Genomic DNA, 20,842 nt, shown 5'->3' with positions numbered 1-20,842 from the left:
TTAAAATGCGTTCGACATCTATGAGTTATCCAGACTGACTCATATTAAACAAAGATATTGACAAAATATTCGAAGAATGCATCTGAAGGAAGTATGGGTTGAGCATGGTGGCACAGAAATAATCCCCGACTAAACACTAATCAATATTGATTTATATCTCAATTTCCCGGTGATCATTTGATTCACCACAAGCTCGACCACAAGTTAAAAGTAGGTCTACACGATCAGACAGCAGAGGTCGAAAAAAGGATTGGTATCTTGGATGGCCAGCGTTCGGAAACCTTAAGATGGTTTTTAAAAGCAAAATGAACAACAGTCTTAAAAGGAAAGTGTTTGATTCGTGTCTCCTACAGTAGTTGACGTATGGAGCAGAAACGTTAACGTTAACGGAAGCATCCGAGAACAAGCTCAGAGTAGCACAAAGAACAATGGACCGGAGTATGGTTGGAATTTCGCTTAAGAGATAAAATGACGAATCAGAGGATTCGGCAACAACGAAAGTCGTAGATGTGATGGAAAGGATGGCATCTCTGAAGTGGAATTGGGCAGGACACTTTGCGAGAATGACAGACGAACGTTGGACCAAAACCATAATGAATTGGAGACAAATGGGCAGACCACCAGAAAGATGGACGAACTCGATCAAGCGAATGCGGTGGGGACAAACTGGCAGCAAATGGCAATGGATCGTTCAGGATGAAAGACAAAAGGGGACGTCTACATCCAGCAGGGGATATCAACGGGCTGATTAAGAAGAAGTAGAAGAAGATTTATTTGACAACAAATAGATTCGCAGAAGCGCACATTCTTGCACACAAGAATCCTTGCCTCACAACAGGAAATTTTCCGTGAGTAAAAAAACAATTTAGAAGCAGGTATGTGAACAATTACGGGACATCAGAAACCTGTAATACCAATTAGTGAACAGCAAGGTAACTAAAAATCACTATTCACCTATTCGTCAACGATTTTTGTCATATAAGTATCAATTTGGGCAAACTAATGAAGTAGGAGACTTTATGTCAGGTGACTTTCAAATGAGTTACGCATTTTGTTTCAGCTGGTCTACTCATGCAAATTTTCTAATGCTTGTTTATAGGGGTGAAAAATGTGGTAATGGCGAAACAGTTTAAAGCCGTTTGTATGAGTGGATCAGCTGAAACGATATGCGTCACTTATTTCAAAGTCGCGGACTGTAGATAGTCGCGGTCTAGATAGTTCAGGTCTGTAAAGAGACGCGGTCTTTAGAGAGTCGCGGTCTGTAGAGAGTTGCTGCACCATCCGGTGCAAAGGGAATGAAGGGGATGTTGATCGATTCAGTGCTGTGCCTAATATTAGTGAAATATTTCACTAAAATTTTACCAAATTAAGTGAAATATTTCGTTAAAATAATCAAATTTATTGAAGTGTTTAGTGAAGCATTTCACGATTATTAGTCCTCCTGATTCAGTGATACTGTCTGATAAAAGTGCATTGGTATGTTTTGGTTAGGGAGTCTAAAGACGATATAGGTAGTCGTCTAAGAAGACTGTCAAAACTTCCGACTCAGATGCCAGCTCATAAAAAAACGAATGCAGCCACGAAGAATATCGTGAACAACATCACTAAAGGATATCTCAGGAACTAAAGTAAACAGTAGACCAGAGTGGTGTGCCCTACACTGATACCATTCAGAACACACACAAATGTAAAAAAGGTGGGAGTTGAATTGTAAAGTAAAGGCATTTAGTGATGTGTGCTTTGAACATTATCACGGAGAACAAAAATGGGAGATTAGGGTGTGACTCACAATCGTGCCAAAGTCCTCACGTTCAATGTTCTCATGGGAGCGCTCACAGGAGCACGTTTTGTTACTCAAGTCAAGTCAGTTACCGGAAAAGTAGTAAAAAGTAATCAGTTCCTGAAATATCGTAGATACGCCCTTAAGTGATGCTGTCCACGATATGTCCTCCAATTTGTTCATACATATCACTTGTAATACTAGCGTATTAACTTGGGTTGCAAATGATTGAAACATTTCTCACACTCAAACACCCTCCTGCAGCGAATTTATTGAGACTAAGCACATTTGCATCAGTTTTGTGTCAATAGAATTATTTATCTCAAGATATTTCCGCTGACTATAAACTATAAACTCGCAAGTGGAAATAAAATTTCGCCGAAGGAAATCGCATTCAGTTGAGCTATTTGATTTTGTTATACCGGTAATTCTATTGTGAACCATGTTACAGACGCTACAATCGGTTCAGTTTGAAACCATTTTATTTATTTTGAATTTTAATTTAGGCTGGACACCACCTATCGAATCGAAAAATTATTAGATTATTCGAGATTATTAATTAGATAATCGAAATTAATTTATTTTGCAGAAAAATTAATTTAATTCAAGTTAAATTAAGAAATGAAATGAAAAGCATCAAACTACCCGCGATTTGGGGTATAAATACGAGACATTTGTACGAAAAGAAGTCAGAATAAACTGGGACGTTAAACGGGCAACAGCCCTAAGCAATGTGTTTGTTTCTCAAAGTAGATAGGCAGAAGTTTCTGGCACTACTAGTGCAGGGAGAATATCCCTTCCAGTCTCCAATGCTTAGTAGTAAGTAGCAGCACAGCCAAACGGTAATCAAAGAGAAGCTGTAAAATTCTCAACCAGCCTTATTGAAATTGAAATTGCGAATATTGGCGAAGGAAAACCATCGCATCGTGATGGTATGGTATGGTATGGCATAATTAATTTAATTTAAACGCTACACCATACGGTGCTGATAAGTAAAATCAACTTGATAAAAACCAAATTCTCTCAAAATGGTACATCGGTATACACCATTTCGATTTTAGAGAGTGTTATTGCCGTTACCACGTTACATTTTGTCAATTGGTAAATAGAATTCGCCATACACAACCGATGTCAGAGAATTTTTCTCAACGTTTGAAATATGAGTAAGACCCAACGATCCACAACAATAATAAAAGAAAAATCGAGAAAGATAATAAAAACAAAACAAAACAAATTGTGAATGTCAATAAACCTCAAATTATCAATGTCAAAAATGACTGTGTCGTTTTACCGACTGTGTATGCAACGTGATTTACCCCTCGTATCTTATACTGACCGTGTGCACAAGTATATAAAAACAAAAACTCTGAATAAATAATAAATTTTGCATTAATTGCAAATTGTCGCAAGTTCTCTTTAAAGACACAGACTCTACGCTGTGCTATTAATGCTTGCTATTATAATGCATGTTTGAGTCATGAGAAGGAAAACAAAAAACAAAAATTGTAAATAAATTAACACACAAAAGCCGTGAAACACCTTGAAATCAAAAGGATATAATAATTTTGTGAATTTATATATAAAATACCGAACCAAACATTATGAAAATGCAACAGATGTTTGAATGGTTGACAGATACACCAGTGACCAATTGCGAGAGCATTAACATAAATACAAATGCCATTTGCAGTTTTGTATAATGTTAAAGGAGTCAGACTATTAACTCTAATTTTGAAAGTGCGTCGAAAAAGGGGATCAATTTGAGCTACTCACCACCACTTATTCTAATGTTGTTGTTTGTGTTCTTCGTTTCGTTTTGCTGTTCGAAACCGTAGAAAAACTACAGAAAAAGGTGCAAAGCATAAAAGTTCAATCACAAAATTGTTTTGCTGCAAATGTGTGACTATGTTTTGAATGTGTGTGGATCTCACTGTGTTGTTACACTTAATTCACAAAAATAAAAAGAATGTTTCGAATAAACAATGTAGAATTTGTATATAACAGAGACGAATTTGTTGTTTTTCTTTTTTAAAACTCATATGACGTCGATAATCAACACATACAGTTCACATTTAATTTCTATTGTAAAATCTTTAGTTGTGGGCATTAAAAATATTATAATTCTTGTTTGATTATGAGCTCCGTTTCATCGTATATTATGTTGATGGTTGGTTGTTGTTTTTTTTTTTTAAAGAAAAAACGGAAAAATTGAATTCAATACACAAACAACGAATTGATGTTCGAAACGAACACAAACGAATACACTGTCATTTTTACACAGAGAATAGAAATTTACAATTGTTTCTTGTCACCGATGGATATTTTCGTAATTTTTTTCGTTTTTATCATTGCAATCACTTTGATTAATTAGTCATTCAATCGAACATTACATTCAGCTGATACGCTATGTTACACAATTAAAACAAAAATTGAATTTCCATCAAATGTTCAACTTTTTAAAACATTTCGATCAATTGTACGCGAGCGCGTGCTTACACTGCAGCCTATAATACAATACTGAACCAAAAAAAATTCAACAAACATTTCAATTTCGATATTGTACGCACACAAATGCATCCACGTTTGGCATACATGTAGTTGTGTGTCGGTAACGTTAGTTATACATGGAAGTGTACATTAAGAGCATACATAAAAAGTATACAAATCTAAGCAGCGAAAGAGGAATAATACATTTTCAATGTGGCTAGCGTACAAATTTTTGTTTATGGGGGCATAAGAATCTGAAGAGTAATATCAGTGTATCAGAAGTACCCAACCTGTCAACGCGCGATGCTCGTACTCTCTCTCTTATCTTCGAATATTTTTGTATTTAATCTTAATGTCATTGTTATCGATCTAGCGGTCCAGTATTGTACGTCGGATCAATGTAAAATCGATCGGTATGCATCAATCTCGCGTACATTTACTTTAGCTACAGATTTAAAGTACAAAATAAATTGACTTTCAAACACTCCAAAATGGTTGTCCCGCGACTTTTTTCGCGATCAATGTGGTCTAGTATTTTACAAAATGACTAACTCAATCAGCAGGGCAGGGAACCAAATAGGAATCGATTCGATTGAACGGCGTTACTTAGGATCAAATTTCATATTTGAACAAATCGAAAGGAATAGAAATAAGATCTGGTAATGATGTGCAGGTTCGTACAACAAAAATTAATTGAAGATGCAACAGCAATACGCAGCTAAAGTTATTTGACGTCCGCTAAAAATTCAAAATTAACAGTGTCAAACCCAAATCAAACGCAGCGCTGGCTGTATATGCGTAATTCACGGTATTCATATAACTGAGTGCGTTAAAATTTATTTTTCATCCCTGAGGCGTGAATAACCCGATTTTCTCCATTCAAATGCGGTGAGAAGATGGCGTTTTGTTGACTGCTCTCTCTGATGATAGTTCAGGTGAGAAATTTTTTATTTCCTCGCGTCTTGTTTCTCCCATAAGACGAACACAAATTTTTTCTCGTTTCAACTGTCAATTTGTTTTGGTTTTGAAAAAAAAAGTGAGATCAATACCCTCTCTAGCAACCTAGCTACATTTATTAAGGGGGTAAAAATGCAACGTTGCCTTTGCATTTTGCATGTAAAATTAGAAATTAGGCGACAATGCGTCATTCTACAAACAATAAGGGGGTATTTTGACAGCGTCAAAACGAATAGTGTTTGCTAGAGAGGGTATTGGTGAGAAAAATTGACGTTTTTGTTTGGTGAATAAAAACGGTTATTCACGCCATGCACGGATGAAAAATATGGTGTTCTCCTCGGGTAGAAATAGGTAATTCCAACTTGAGCTCTTGTTGCAATTTCCTATTATCTCCTCTCGGTAAACAAGCAACAATTTCAATTTATATAATTCATCTACTGATTGGCCCTAGACTGACTTAAGAATTTTTCAATTCAACTTTTCTTTAAAATTACTCAAACTCAAACTTAAGCCGTCTTAACATGTTCTTTCAGAACATTTAGTAAATGCACATCAAATCCAGTGTCAACTCGCGTAACTTTGAACAGTAACAAAAACTTTGAACATATGCCCTCCTTGTCGCTCTTGCATATTTAACGGAGACAAGGAGATAAATAGTGTTCAAAGTTTTGATGCTGTTCAAAGTTTCGCGACTTGACTATCGATTGCATTGGTAGTTAAAACAATAGATCTTGGGTTTGAGCACTATTTCACAGGACTCTCAATGATTGACGCTGTTGGCAAGTCGGTCCTCCTGTCACTTCATCGAACAATATTTTCATCGAAAATTTAATTTCCTATCAAATGATTTAGATTTTTAAATTTCGTGTCTCAAAAGACCGACTCGAAGGCAGTGCCATCGCTGATTTTTGCGGTAGTGACGATAACAATTTCCACAATCTATATTCAAAGAAACATATTTTTTACACTGGGATTTTAATTACATTTTTCTCTTGGGATTCACCATTCGAAAATGACGTCATGCAGACAATTCATTTTCGAAATGTAAATCAAAACAAAACAACCAGAACTCTATCAACAGATGTTTTGTTAAGATAAAAGAGGCCGGAAACAAGAACAATAATACAGTGCGTTCCAGATCATCGGCAAAAAAATGGTGTTCGTAAAAGAAGATCACCCTAAATCACGACCGATTGAAATCACTTATTACGTGACTCCTCACGAATTTTGGTTCAAATATATAGACGACGACGACGGTGAGGATGAAAGAATGCAGGAGAGAATTCAACGTTTGGCGGATAGGAGCAAAAGTGACCGTTACGATGAACCGAAGGTCGGCGACATTGTAATTGTACAATGTCTCTTCATGAGTTCAAAATACATTCGGGCTCGGGTCGACTGTGAACTGAAATATTCATATGGATCCGAATTGATATTATGGGCAATCGATTACGGGTAAATTGATTGCGAAGGAAAAACTATTCCATTTCGGTTCAACATTTTGTTGGTTTTTCTTTAGATTTCCGATTCGATCAAATCTAAAGTTTGTAAGGAAAGTGACTTCCGACGAATTGAAAAAAGACAATCGGCGTGTGTTCAAAGCAACTTGTAGTGGTGTTGTGCCCGCGCAACCGGTAAGTTCCACATGGACGTTTTACTCTTTCCGGCTTCGTTGCAACAACTCGCCTGATTCCAGGACTATGATTATTACCAATTCAAAACTGTAATGCGCAATAAACCGTCGTGGTCTGAGAAGGCGATTAATGAATTCGAAAAGATCTATTCGAACAGTGAACAGTTGACCTTTCACTACAAATGCAATGCTGCTGAGCAGCACGTTTATGGATCTCTGGAAGTGCTTCTATCTAGTGAAAAATCAGTCAATATGGATGACGTTTTGAAGAACATCGATGAAGCGATTGATGCCGTAGATTTCGAAACAGGTGAGGAAGAAGTTTTTTTTTGCTTGAGTTATTTTCGATATAATTGAGGTGTTCCAAGGTGGGTTCCTAAATTTTGGGATGACAGATGATTCCTCTGGCACTTCCCAACTTCCATCGGGTTTTTCGATGGATTTGAGCTGTTGTCGACATGAGATGCTTACAAAACTAGTGACCCTTACCCATAAACTTCCAAAAGAACTGAAATCCCCCAAAAAACCCTAAAGGGGTTCACACTTTCACGTGACGCTAGTCCCTGTTTCTACTTACAAAATAACTGATTTCGCTGAGGGTGACGCTTTCTGAGGCGAAAGTTTTATCAACAAAAAATTGACCCAAAAAATGTAAGAATTTTTTTTACAAAAAATTGCGTCACATGTGGCAGATGATTCATGACATATTTTTCTCTGTTTTAACTATTTTCCTAACATTAGTTTCCTCAACATCTGCCACTTGTGACGCAATTTTTTCGAAAAATTTCTTTCTTAAATTTTTTGGGTCAATTTTTTGTTGATAAAACTTTCGCCTCAGAAAGCGTCACCCTCAGCGATATCAGTTATTTGGGGAACTTTAAAGTTCGAAGATTTCCCAAAATTTGATGGGTTGAGATACATTGTGAAAAATCAACTCCATTTCCATCTGGGACGGTGAGTATGGTCGAGTGGGGTGTCAATGGATAGGGCGAGAAGTAAGCTACAAAACTCCGGGTTAGAGCTTCCTGCAACTAACTTTCCCAAACGACCAGAGCCCTTCAAAAATTTTGGTTTTTTCGAGGTTTTTCACTTGTTGTGGCGGCTGGGTGGGCCGAACTTCGGCGTTTGTTGGTCAATAATATTCAGCTCATCGACCTTCATAAACGTACACAATTTGACATTATTCACATCTCGCATGTTGTAGTAATTGATAAAAAACGGTTTTCGCGACCACTTGGGAGAAAATTTGTCTAAGGGCCATGACAGCCCAACAAAAAATTTTCGGGAAAAAAGTAGTCCCACGATATTATCAGAATTGAACGACGATTCATTGGATCCATAGCTTGTTTGGATCGCTGTCGGCTTGAATCCCGACTGTTCGAAGTTTTGGCGAATTGACTCTTAAATAAGCAGGACAAGACGGTGTCTTTAGGTACTTTAGGAATGACGTGATTTGGACAATCAATCGTGTAAACAAATTTTGAAAAAAATAAATTTCGCATTTTCTTCGTTTTTGACCTTGAGCTAAGATCGGTACCTTCTTGTCTTCTCAAAGAGTTTGTTGTCGTGTTCATTAGTGTGATAGCTTTGTGCAGTTTGGAGTTTACAAGAGCTCTGCGAAGTTCGAGTGGTTACAACGGCATACGAATTCGAGTTTATCTTTAAGTGTTCTTGTAACCTTCGGGTTGCAAGTAAAAAACTGTTTTGTCGAATGGAATATGATTTTATTGCTTTCTTTGCACTTCTTTCCCTTCCTTCGTTTCGAGCAATACAAAAAACAAAAGTGTCGCAAGCAACGGATCATTTATGTATCAAAGAAAACATTGGTTCTTGTTGCGTATATAATACTTATGTGTTCCTATATACAGTGTTACTGTAACCAGCAATCAAGCCTGCAAGAATTTTTTTTATGGTGTTTTATGAGTCCGAAAGAAAAATAAATTTTTTAGAAATTCTTTGTGTGATCGTACACATTTCGTGTGTTAGCCGACTGATAGACGTATCCAGACACAAGTTTTTGATTAGTTCTTTAGCTCTTGTTTCGTAAGTGAATCAACAAAATTTGCATTTCTCATCAACAGTAACTTCTCATTGTACGGTAAGGCTCTTATCTAATTGTTTTGCATATTTGACGCTATATTTCTGACTTGTGCATGTAAAAACCAATTGTCGTGATTCTCTTTCTCTTCGGTTTTAATATTTTGCCTTACATAACAATGTTTTCCCTCCTTTTTAGCCCCGTACGAAGTACGAAGGGGCTTATAGGATTACGATGCCGTGTGTAATTGATGGAATTCGAAGCAGACGGTAAGGGCAAAGTGTTTGCCTATGTTCATAGATGACGAATCCGCAATAAAAATTTGGTCCGTCTGTCCGTCTGTCTGTCACGTTGATATCTTGAGTAAATCAAATCCGATTTCAAAAAAAAAAAATTTCCCTGAAAGATAGTCAAAATAGTGAGGCTAAGTTCGAAGATGGGCATATTCGGGTCGGCCCTTCGTGAGTTAGGGCCACCTAAGTGATTTAAGGTCTTTTGGTGATATTTATGGCAAAATAAACGATGGAAATGTAAATGATAGGTATTGTCAATACCAATCCAGGAAAAAAAAAGTTTTTTAAAATCGGGTGAGTGGACCGTGAGTTAGGGCCTTAGAAGTGAAAAGCTACTAGGGCCCTATGTGTATTTTACATATAACTCGAGCAAATTTCATCCGTTTTTCGTAATTTTTGTTTCATTTGGGAGGTAATCAAAGGCCGAATAGAATGTAGTTGAAAAAAAAAAATAATTTGGATCCTCGGACTGAGGCCGATACTAGGCCCTATGTGTATTTATACTCAATAAATTAAAATTTTAGGGCTATTTGAAATTTTTGTTTTATTTGAAAGGAACGTCGTACGGGGTTTCGTAATTGCGCTATGCGCAATTTCTAAGATGTACACATTACATAATAATTTTACTTCAACTACTTTAACCGGCGCATAGGCTTACGGTCAAAGTAGGGTGACAGACGCACTAGGGTCACGTACGCAATAGATATGCGGGTTTGTACGGGGCTCAATCGCAGCAAACGCTCCGACTGTTCTGATGGCTCGTTTTAATTGAAAGCAATCAAATTAACGTTGAATAAGTAGAAGTTTGGGATTCGATTAGACATTGTGAACAAATTCGAAGAATTTGTCTGGAGACCACAAGTGAATTTGTTAATATGACATGAGTGTGATCGATCGAAATTTCTAGTATTCGATTCGGCAACAAAAAATGATCGTTTCTGGTCTGAGGGCTTGCTTTCGATTCTCTGTTTTTCGTTGTTTCAAAAGGCCATCTACTACTATCACAGCATATATGCAATATTTCTCATTTCTCATCCACGCCACTTCTCCTGTGATATAATTGCTGTAACCTTGCCTTAGAAATAAAGGTCGACAGTGGTTAACCCCAGACATAAAACTTAGGATTGAATTTTTTTAGAGCTATTGCCACCTTTAGTTTATCGATCTTTTCGGCTCCAATGCCATCCAGTGAATTTTAGTGATCGAAAATTGTCCCAATGCACATTCATCTAATCAGCAGAAAATACATAGAAGAAGTAAACTCTTCGAATGAAGCGGAATCGATTGTTCTGTGAGGGATAAATATCTACGAAAAGAGAATTGCATGCAGCAACGTTTGCGTAAAATAATTTGAGCCCGGTACTTCTTGTTGTATATATAATAAAACGAATACAGACGAAGTTATGACGACAACATAACTTCGAGTCGTGTAACGAAATATGTCTCGTCAGCACATGTAAGATTTATGTTTCTTTATGAAAGATTTTGAGTTTAGTTTTTCTTTTACTCGCGTGAACGAAAAGGCTTGCATTTGATCATAGAGTAGCAGAGTCATTTTAATTGATCCAAGTCAAGCTTTATACAATAAACAAAATTAAATTTCAGAATACGAAAGCTTGGCGCATAAGGACTACTGGCTTCAACAAGAAAATTATAAAATATTGGAAAACGTAGACGCTTCCAGGGCAGGGACCGTAAAAACTCTCAAGCCGAAAAATTTGCGAGACAAAACCATCGTAAGCAAAGTGAACGATTGGAACGATTCGAACGATCGCACAATGCGATTGGTGTCAAAGACCACGAATATACATTCGTCGTCGAATACAGACTCCTCGTCGAATACAGAATCATCGTCGAATACAGAATCATCGTCGAATGTGGATCCGTCGTCGCTGAAAATGAAAGATTTGCCGCTCAATAAAAGATACGGTCACTGTTCTAAGCAAGATACACCGACGTCTAGTGGTATAAGTAAAGCGAAAAGCACCAAAAAAGACGAATTGGCAGCATTGGTCAAACGGCTCCCTGTACCCGAATCTTCGTTCAGCAGTGACAAACACGCCAACATGGTGCCGAAAAATTATTTCAGAAGAGTTTTAGAGGCGGAAAGGTCAGTTAAACAACCAAACCGGGCGCGGTTCGCAAACCATCAGCCGGAGAACGTTTCGCTTTAAATCGAAGTTTTCTTTCTAGTTCTCAGTCCTCAGCTCTGCCGAATAGAGTACTGACGCATTGTCGCATTGGCTTGCCCACACCAGCAGTTGCTTCAATTGCCGAAGTTCATTTCACGGACATAATACATGCCAATCTGAAGAAAATGAGGTACCAAAACTCTACAAGCATCAGCCTAACATCGATCAATTATTGCTTTACTTTGATTTTAGCATTACCCAAGTTTTTCGTATACAAAGTGTTGCTTGGCCACATTTGCTGCGCGGTCACTCTTTGATTGTGATTAATGCAGCCAAAACCGGAAAGACCTTGACATACTTACCAGCTGTATGCTCATTGGCAATGGTAACACATCATCTAGAATTGGTTACGGAGATTCCTGTTTTTGATCGAAAATTGAATTTGTTGATTCGCAGGAGTACGAATCCGTTGTCGATGGCGATGGTCCGGTTGCAATTATTATTTGTCTGGACTCAAGTGCTGTTACTGCTGTCAAAAAGAATTGTGAGGAGTTGCTAAGGGGTTCCGGCATATCTGTGAAATCATTTTCGTTGCACGACGATAAAAATGTTCAGGTAATCGGATGGTGATTCCTTTTCCTGAATTTGTTATTTCAATTATCCAAACAGGAGTGCCAAATGTTGAACGGCATGGATATATTGGTCACTTCGATTCCGAATCTATTGACACTGATTAACAGTCCGTTGCGACTATTCAATGCGAAGCGATTGAAGCGGGTCGTTTTCGATGAAATCGACTCAATGTATCAACGATTTGGCGAACAGAGCGTGCACAAAATCTACAACTCGTTGTGCACTCCCGTTCCCGATAAGCAGGTTAGTATTGCCGTTTTTCGGCACACACTCTCGGTTGGATTTTGTTCTCAATTTTACGTGGCTTTCAGTTCATTCTAACGTCGAAGATCTGGCACAATAGCCTGAAAAAGTTTTGTGGAAAAGACGATTTGATGCTTTGCATTGGAGCGTACGTCGAAGCGGCTATTTATTCGAACATCAGCATTACCGTTCAGTCAACCAATGATCGGGATCATTATAAACAATTTTTGGGTACAAATTTGACAATTGACACTCATTGTTGGCTGAATTTAGGTTCAAATTGTCGTTGCAGATAATTTCAAGAAAGGAAAATACTTAGAAGAACAGACAGTTATCGTTTGCAATACATCAGAAGAAGTTCGTTTAATTGAGAAGAATCTAACCAGCCTTGGATACAATAACGTCACGTACTACTGCGATGATGATGACTCGGAAAAATTCGGTAATTTCGTAGTTTGGATTGAAGATTTAACCCGCGAACGCAAAATTAGATCACGCAACGCACTGTCGTCATTGCAATCGACCAATGGTACAAAACTTTATTTTACCTGGAAGCCAGACTAACTCCAGGGGTGGCATTATCTAATATGCAGAACAATCACCAAAACAAACAAACAAACAGAGCACAATTACTCTTCCCTTTCCCATGGATCGCGTGAAGCGAAAGTGGAGATAAAATGCTGTTTCGACCTCCGGAACCAGTGGCGGTCAGAGGTTAGCGTGGTCTAACCATCTTCAGTCGTTTCCACTGGTCCGTTACACGAGACAGCAGTAAATTTTCTGATTGAACTAGTAATTTGAAAATTTACAATAAAAGTTCTGTCACCTTTCGATGGAAATTTCGAAACTTAGCAGTGACAGTGCTTTGGATCACGTAACATATTGTGTAGCGTCCGAAATTACCTCATTTTTGACAGATGGCTACCAAACATCTGGAATGCGCTAGATTTATCAAACAAACAAGTTATTTCGCTTAAGAAGACATCTCGGTGTGTTTGAAAGCCACTTGGGTTTTGTCTCGTTTTGACTCTGTTGTAGTGAATGTCCGCCACAGTTCCCCTACTTCCAAAAAAATATAGAAACTTGTGCGGCTTCGGCAGACCCTAATCTACCTTAATATTTACAGTTTCCATCAATCGAGAAATAAATCGAAACAAATCCGTGGCACTTGGTGTAGTAGTGTGCACTGACGATACATTGGCCGATTTACGTATACGAAATGCGCAGCACATTATTCACTATTCGTTGCCCGACAACTGGACCATATTCAATCAACGTTTTGTGGTATCTTTCGATTATTACAAAAATATGGTTGGAGATGTGAGTGTTGAATTTGTGAACCCTTGGTGTTGTGTCCATATCCACTGCCCTATCCATTTTCAATATTAGGGACTGTCATCTGGTCAACCTACATCGGTTGTTTTCGTGGACGAACTGAGTTCCGATGTAATGCCTAGACTCGTCGATTTTATGAAAACTCGCTGCTTCGCTAATGTACCAGAACATGTCTCGACATGGGCCAACGTAAGCTATTATATAAGTTTTTTTTTAGAAATACGACGTCGTACCTCCAATGAATTTTCTTCAATTTTTCACCCTTTTTTTCCCCCCACCGAAGATCAAACGGATTGAACAGGTGGCCCAAAATAAAAAGTACGTGCCGTTCTGCAATCGAATGACATTGTTCGGTGTATGCGACAATCCATACACTTGCACTGGCCGACACTTTCTCACAGAAGCCGACCGAGCAGCTGAACATTTACCACGAACCGGAAAGGTCAAATTCGAAATTATGTCCGTTCATTCGCCGGCTCATTTTACTGTTCGCTTACTGGCACATCGTTCATCGGCACGAAATGAATGGCAGAAGCTTAGTTTCAACGACGCTTCTACGCTCCGATTACGGATGGTCAAGCATTTTGAAAATCCGGAAAATCTGATCGTTTACCATTCACCCAAGCTGGGTGATCTGTGCGCTATCGAAGATGACGACGAAGGTGAGAAGTACAAACGCTGCCAGGTGATTTTCATCGACGAGACGTGAGTTTCCGATTTGTTACTTTTCCCGGATAGATTTTTAACGAAAAATGATTTCAGGACGAAGTCGAAAATGGTGTGGCTGATTGACACGAATGTCGTTGAAAAGTGTTTGAAAATACAGGACCTGTATATCCTGCCCGATGAATTCAAATGTTATCCACCGCAAGCTGTCGACATTCGAATCGCTGGTATTGTCCCGTTGGACTTGAGCGCAACTTGGGACAAATGTTTGGTACCGCGTGCGCGCAAATGGTGCGATTTAAAGAAAAATTGCCACTTCGAAGCAACGATCGAAATGACGTTGATGAGATGTATTTGGGTGAAATCGGTCCAAATAGTCGAGAAGCTGTCGTCGATCGACGAAGAATTGGTGAAGTTCGATTTCAAGAAGGAGATCATACGCGAAAGTCTGGGATATCCTGATGAAGACGCATTCCCATTACTGCGAGACATTGCGGAGAAATCTGGTAAGTCTTCCGTTCCATTTTGATGTTGAATTCGGTTTCTCAATAAATTCTTCCACCACAGGTTTAATAGATCTCGAACCGTTGGATAACGAACCGCTAGAAAACAAAGCGTTGGACAACAAAGCGTTGGACAAGAAACCGTCAGACAACAAACCGTTAGATATTGTACCATCAGCCAAAGAACCGTTAGTCAACGAACGAGAAATTCTTCGAACTCCCGTTCAGCAATTGGTAAACAATCAAGAACGCGGTCGTGGTCGCGGTAGATTCTTGAGTGAATCACCAGGAGCGATTTCACGCTCTCCAACAAACATCCAGTCTCCTGTGCTGAATTGTCAGTCGCCGATACTGAGCCACCCAATTCTCAACGAGTCACCGAAAAACGAACATTTAAATCAGCAGATACCGACGGCGTCACCAAGAATTGTGAGCGAGCCAGTGGAACAGTGGGCAGCGCTAACACCCGGCAAATACATTGAAGTTGATATCGGGGAATTTTATGCGCCGGATCAGATTTATGTGCTGCTTGCCGGCGAGTTCGAATGGTAATTCGAGATCGTTTTTTATTTGTTCGCAAAACTGTTGACTCAATGACATTTTAACGACAGTTTCAACCAGTTACGCCAAGAAATTTTCAATTTCACCGACGAGCCGAGCAACGTACAGCCACTGACCAATGTTGAAGTGGGCTCCCTTTGCTTAGCTCTTGCGGAAAATGATGGGGATGAGTACAACAATGACTATAGACGGGCGAAGATTTTGAACGTCAACGAGTCAACGGTGAACATTTTTTTGGTCGATTACGGTGTGGAAGAACATAACGTACCTATGGACGATTTGATTGAGATTCCTGAGAAATTCATTACATGTCTGCCGTTTCAGGTGATTTTCTTTCCGCTGTGCTAAATTATTGGTGTTAATAATTTCATTTTTTGATAATTGGATACACGCGGTTTGATTTTTTCGATAATTTATTTTTTTCCGAGCTTTCGATTACATCTTCTGAGGGATTCTTTTGACAAACGACCTGCCGAAATCGGACCCATTTTCCAGTGGATTTTTAGGTCTTTTTTCCATAGGAAATCAATTATTATTTGTTATGTGGTAACCAATCGCTCATAGCAGACATTGCAATTTGAAAGTTTGGTAGTTGTTGGTAGTTGGACCCCCAAAATATTTAGCAGCAGAGATGTTTACCGTTTGAGAGCTACGCACCGAATGACGAAATTATTCCGACTGCTTGCCTTTTTATAACTAAAATATTTGGTAGTTGACTACCTCGGTGGTAAATTGCAATGCTACTATGAGCAAACCAACACCAGCCAAATCAATTATTATTTGTTATCTGGTAACCAATCGCTCATAGCAGACATTGCAATTTGGTAGTTGTTGGTAGTTAGACCCCCAAACTATATAGCAGCAAAGATGTTTCTTAATCGAGAGACGCACACCGACTGACGAAATTATTCGGCCTGCTGGTCTATTTATAAATCGAGTATTTGGTAGTTGACTACCAAAGTGGTAGTTGACTGACTACCAAAGTGGTAGTTGACTGACTACCAAAGTGGTAGTTGACTGACTACCAAAGTGGTAGTTGACTGACTACCAAAGTGGTAGTGGACTGACTACCAAAGTGGTAGTTGACTGACTACCAAAGTGGTAGTTGACTGACTACCAAAGTGGTAGTTGACTGACTACCAAAGTGGTAGTTGACTGACTACCAAAGTGGTAGTTGACTGACTACCAAAGTGGTAGTTGACTGACTACCAAAGTGGTAGTTGACTGACTACCAAAGTGGTAGTTGACTGACTACCAAAGTGGTAGTTGACTGACTACCAAAGTGGTAGTTGACTGACTACCAACATGGTAGTTGACTAATACGGATGTTGTAGATATGTTTACTGTTTGAGAGCTGCACACCAACTGATGAAATTAATCGGCTTGCTTGCCTATTTATAATTCCAAAATTTGGTAGTTGAATACCAAAGTGGTACTTGAATGAGTACCAAGCTAGTAGTAAACAAAAATTGAAAAAAGACCTCACCAGGCTTCAGCCGGTCTATTCTTGTTTTATATGTGCCTCAATATGTCCCTAGAAGCCAAAAATATTTTTTGAAAATTCATCGATGCTTGTCTGGATAGCGAGGCTGATCGAAAACCGAAAACATGCACTTTTGATCTGGAAATTTCTCCGGGTACACGAAACTTACAAGGTCGTGTGAGATGTCATTAGAAAGGTAATTGCATGTACTTTCGGGGCAAATAGTCGATCATGGGGGGTAAAATGCAACCCTGAGGAGTTACGAGCAGTTGAAAGTATGGGTAAAAGTTTGATTATTTCGGCGAACTTCTGACGGTTCCTATGCATTCGAAAAGCAGCAAAAACATAAAATAACTATTTTCCCTAATTGCTACTGGTCTTAGCTTTCTAATGACACCATGTATGGGCAGTGTATCGATGAATGTGGCTTTAAAATTTGAAGTTTTGTTCCGCCACTCCGATTTCGGCAGGTCGTTTTTCAAAAGAATCACTCTCTTTAATCTTCTTTAGTGAACTAATGTATTGTATCGATTACTGTGATTGTTTGTATGTGTGCGTGTTGCTATGTTATTTGTTGTATTTGTTTTGGTGGTTGTGTGATGTCTGATATCTTTGGTAAGATTGGTTTCCATGCATTGCTTAGAACCAGACCTCTAACTTATGGTTGGTACTAGAATTTAATGATTATTGAAACGCAAAGACGGTAAGGCAAACTCACGAATTAATTTGTAACAAGGGAGGGACTGAGGTTATTGACATCGAACTATATTATGAACAAATAAGTTAAATTCTTAACAGCTAAAACTGCCTATTCAAGAAAGGTGAACCTCGCAAGGAAATCTTAACCGAAGATAATTAATGTGAACCGTTCTTAAAGCGTACATAAGCTATAAGATAACCATCCTATGCGAAAGGTGAATACCTCTCAGAGAGATCGGAAGCTCGATATTAAACGTGATGAATGGTGATTGTCCCACGGAGATCGGAATAGCAACAACAACCAAAACATAAATGTCGTAGTTAGCCGGACTGTACACCAGCTGAGGGTCAGTTCTTTGTGTGTTTGCCCATTTTCCACGTACCTGGTTGGCCTAGCGTAATCTAGGAGGCATAGCGAATGGAATACATCGCTCGCTGAGTAAAGCGAAGTCGGGGTTTGAGTCGGATTGCTTAGAACCAGACTTCTATCAATGTTCATTAATTGACCTTGGTGTTGTTGATTTTTCGTAGATGGAAATTATTTTCTCTGACTATTAATTTTGAGTTTTGTCAATTAATTTTATATCCGTTACTTCTGATTGTGTGCCTCGCTACTGCTCGCTTGTAATATTCATGACGACGGACGTTGTCTTTGTGATCTTCCAATCTTTGAACGACTCTTTGATTCTCCGATATATGTTTCATTGCAAGAACTGCATGGTATGTAATGTTGTATACCCCAGCTGGTTCATTTTCCTCTTTATCTTTTAATCCATTTAGCATGTTTTGGACTTTTATGTCTGGAGTGAAGGTGACTTTCCATTGTAGCTTGTTTCTTAATAATTTCCATCCACTATCCTTACAGGCGATACGGTGCAATATGATTGGCGTTCGTCCGTCCAATGAAATGTCGCTCGATGAATCGTGTCGGAACATTTACGACACATTAAATGATTCGCGAAGCTTATTTGTATGGTGCACAGAAAACCATTCGGCCAGCAATCTGATGGAATGCAATTCATACGATGCGGTTTTTCTCGACAAAGATTTGGAGAAAAATATCAACCAGTTCGTTGTCAAGAGTGGATTTGCCGACTACGATCCAGAGACGGAGCATTTAGCCGATATAGAAGTTGACTGGTTTGACCTTCAGTTGGCGAACGAAGATTGGGATGCCTACCATCAACTACAGGATTTTGTGAGTTTTTCTGGACCATGTGCCATCTATTTCTATGAGCTTTTCTTGTCGCTGTACAAAATCGACCGAAACTTTTATCCTCCTGAATCGTGCCCATTCGTGCCGGAAAGTAATTTCTGATTCTTATTTCTTTCGATCATTTGATCATTTCAGATGGAAAGCCTTCTAAAAAACGGCAACGACCATCAACAACCGGCAATATTAAATTCCGCAGAAAAATCGGAATCAACGGCAACTATAGTGCCTGATCTAATACCGAGAACGACCGTTGATAGTGATGATCCTTTCACTGGGGCACTCAGCCAATCGGCGAAAAATCTAAACTGTCGCTTAGAGTCGACAGCTGAAATGCCTTACATTACGTGGAAACAGACCTCATCAATGGTACAGCTAGCCATACCAGCGCCAGATGTCAAAGACTACTCACTGAAAGTTGGCTCACGATTTGTTCAAATCTGGTAAGAATAGTTTGTTTGGTCGCTTTGTTCCGCTTCGGTGCAACTCTGTTTTTCCGAATTTTCCGTTCACAGTTTTGTGGCCAACGAAAAGCGGTACGAATGTATTGTGAATCTCTTCGGATGTGTGGATGCCAAATACACATCGCACGAAGTTCGAGGTCTCAACATTGTAATTAAGCTGATGAAAACTCTGGCTGCTGAGCAATGGCCGCGATTGGAGAAGTGGCCGGGTAGAAATCAATTCATCAAATGCGTTGATGAATGTTATGACTGTAATGAAGATTCCGGTAAATTTTCGAATGAATGCCTTGGTGGGCTGGATATTGTTTGAGAGTTATTTGGATTTCTTTGTTTGTTGTTGTTGCAGATACTGAGCAGCGCAAATTTTTGCCTCTGGCCAGTGATCTATCGTATTCGCAAGATGACGATGATGACGACGTCGACGACGATGCTGATGAAAACGTTTTGAATGCTATTGAAATGTGATCGACTTCATCTCAGGCTCAAATTGAAATTATTATTTTTTTTCTCTCTACTTTTTGTACAGATTGCTATTGAGAAATAAACGTACGCGAACATACGAAAATCATCGGGTCAGTCTTCCATTATTACAGATTTTTTTAGCCACTCAGAACGGTGCTGATTTCTTCCTTTTTGAGCTCTAATCCACTTGTCGGTCGCATATTCGGCAAAAATAAAATTTCAAGCTACCAGTGGAGCGTAATATCCACCAGTAAACGAAGACTTACAAAATATTCTTCAAATTAAATTTTCGGCACGATTCCGATACTTGAACTTCTTTCTTCGTTAATTCTTCCCCCAAATTGCAATCTGATAAATTCCATGAATCATGTGCTATGATCTAACATAGTTCTGCAGTCGAAAAAGAACTTTCAGTAACCGATTTTGAAGCAGAGACGCCACGGCTAAAATTTCATAGTCATCCAGCTAAACCATATAAACAGGCCGACTAAGGAAAAAGAAAATTTTCAGGTCGGATCAGATAATTTCATTCCGTAACCTGATCTGAACTTGGTTTCATTCGAACATGTGGTGTCCTGCTAGTAGCCTGCACATTTCATCCAAATTTTTAGTGCAATACGTTCGTTTTAAGTTGGTTGTTAACTGTTTGTGAGTTAATACGTCCATGAACATACACTCTACTATGTGAAAACAACTGAGAGCTGAATCCCTTTCAAAATGGAACTTTGTCGATCATATCGCTACACCCTTCGTTATTCCATTGTACCCTCATCCACTACTCAACCTTAGATGTCTGCGTAGTTCTAGTTCTTCACTTTGAACAATTGGTCGGATTCGTTGACGAACCAAAACCAAAAAAATTGCGATCATCAAATCTGTTGCTTCCAGGGGCACTTTTAAGCTTTTCGAGTTCTTACACACTTGTTTTTCTGTTTATTCCAAGATCATTACTTTCCAAAAAAGTGTGTGTAATACCTTTTTGCAAATACACACTTTTTTAGTTTTCAACGCAAAGTGTGTAATGGCTACACACTTCACAGATAGTATCTATTTGGTTTATTCTGCTATACAATTTAAGTGCTGAAATTCGTATTAGTAACTAAATTAAAAACCAAATTGACACCGGAAGTGTGCTAAAATTTGAAATGAAAAGTCCTTGGGTAGATCAAACGCGCGACAAGGGAAGCACCTTTATTGCTTCAATAAATGTTTTCTTCTTCCCCAATTCGCGATGTTCTCAATAAGAGTGCGTTGAAATTT

The 20,842-nt window shown here is 38.8% G+C and overlaps 2 protein-coding genes across 2 annotated transcripts in view; one reads left to right on the top strand and one right to left on the bottom strand.

The window, feature by feature from the left end:
- The window catches only part of LOC119066559 (neurogenic protein mastermind), a 55,158-nt gene extending 50,856 nt beyond the window's left edge, over positions 1 to 4,302 (bottom strand). The window contains exon 1 of the mRNA XM_037169106.1: positions 3,554 to 4,302. The gene's annotated coding sequence lies outside the window, so the exon portion shown is untranslated. The remainder of the gene's footprint in view (positions 1 to 3,553) is intronic.
- A 1,977-nt stretch (positions 4,303 to 6,279) lies between these two features.
- On the top strand, positions 6,280 to 19,686 carry LOC119066556 (putative ATP-dependent RNA helicase TDRD12). Its single transcript, XM_037169102.1, has 20 exons — positions 6,280 to 6,679; positions 6,744 to 6,858; positions 6,921 to 7,167; positions 10,794 to 11,298; positions 11,382 to 11,510; positions 11,573 to 11,705; positions 11,777 to 11,935; positions 11,990 to 12,196; positions 12,265 to 12,427; positions 12,489 to 12,638; positions 13,323 to 13,516; positions 13,586 to 13,720; positions 13,815 to 14,236; positions 14,294 to 14,703; positions 14,765 to 15,248; positions 15,312 to 15,585; positions 18,309 to 18,641; positions 18,795 to 19,099; positions 19,172 to 19,386; positions 19,467 to 19,686. The coding sequence occupies exons 1-20, from the start codon at positions 6,378 to 6,380 to the stop codon at positions 19,583 to 19,585; spliced, it is 5,001 nt and encodes a 1,666-aa protein (XP_037024997.1). The 5' UTR covers positions 6,280 to 6,377; the 3' UTR covers positions 19,586 to 19,686.
- The last annotated feature ends 1,156 nt before the right edge of the window (positions 19,687 to 20,842 follow it).

This window comes from Bradysia coprophila, chromosome IV, assembly GCF_014529535.1.
Source record: "Bradysia coprophila strain Holo2 chromosome IV, BU_Bcop_v1, whole genome shotgun sequence".
Lineage (NCBI taxonomy): Eukaryota > Metazoa > Arthropoda > Insecta > Diptera > Sciaridae > Bradysia > Bradysia coprophila.
Note: the sequence above shows the minus strand (reverse complement) of the source record. Positions and strands in the feature narration are given on the sequence as shown.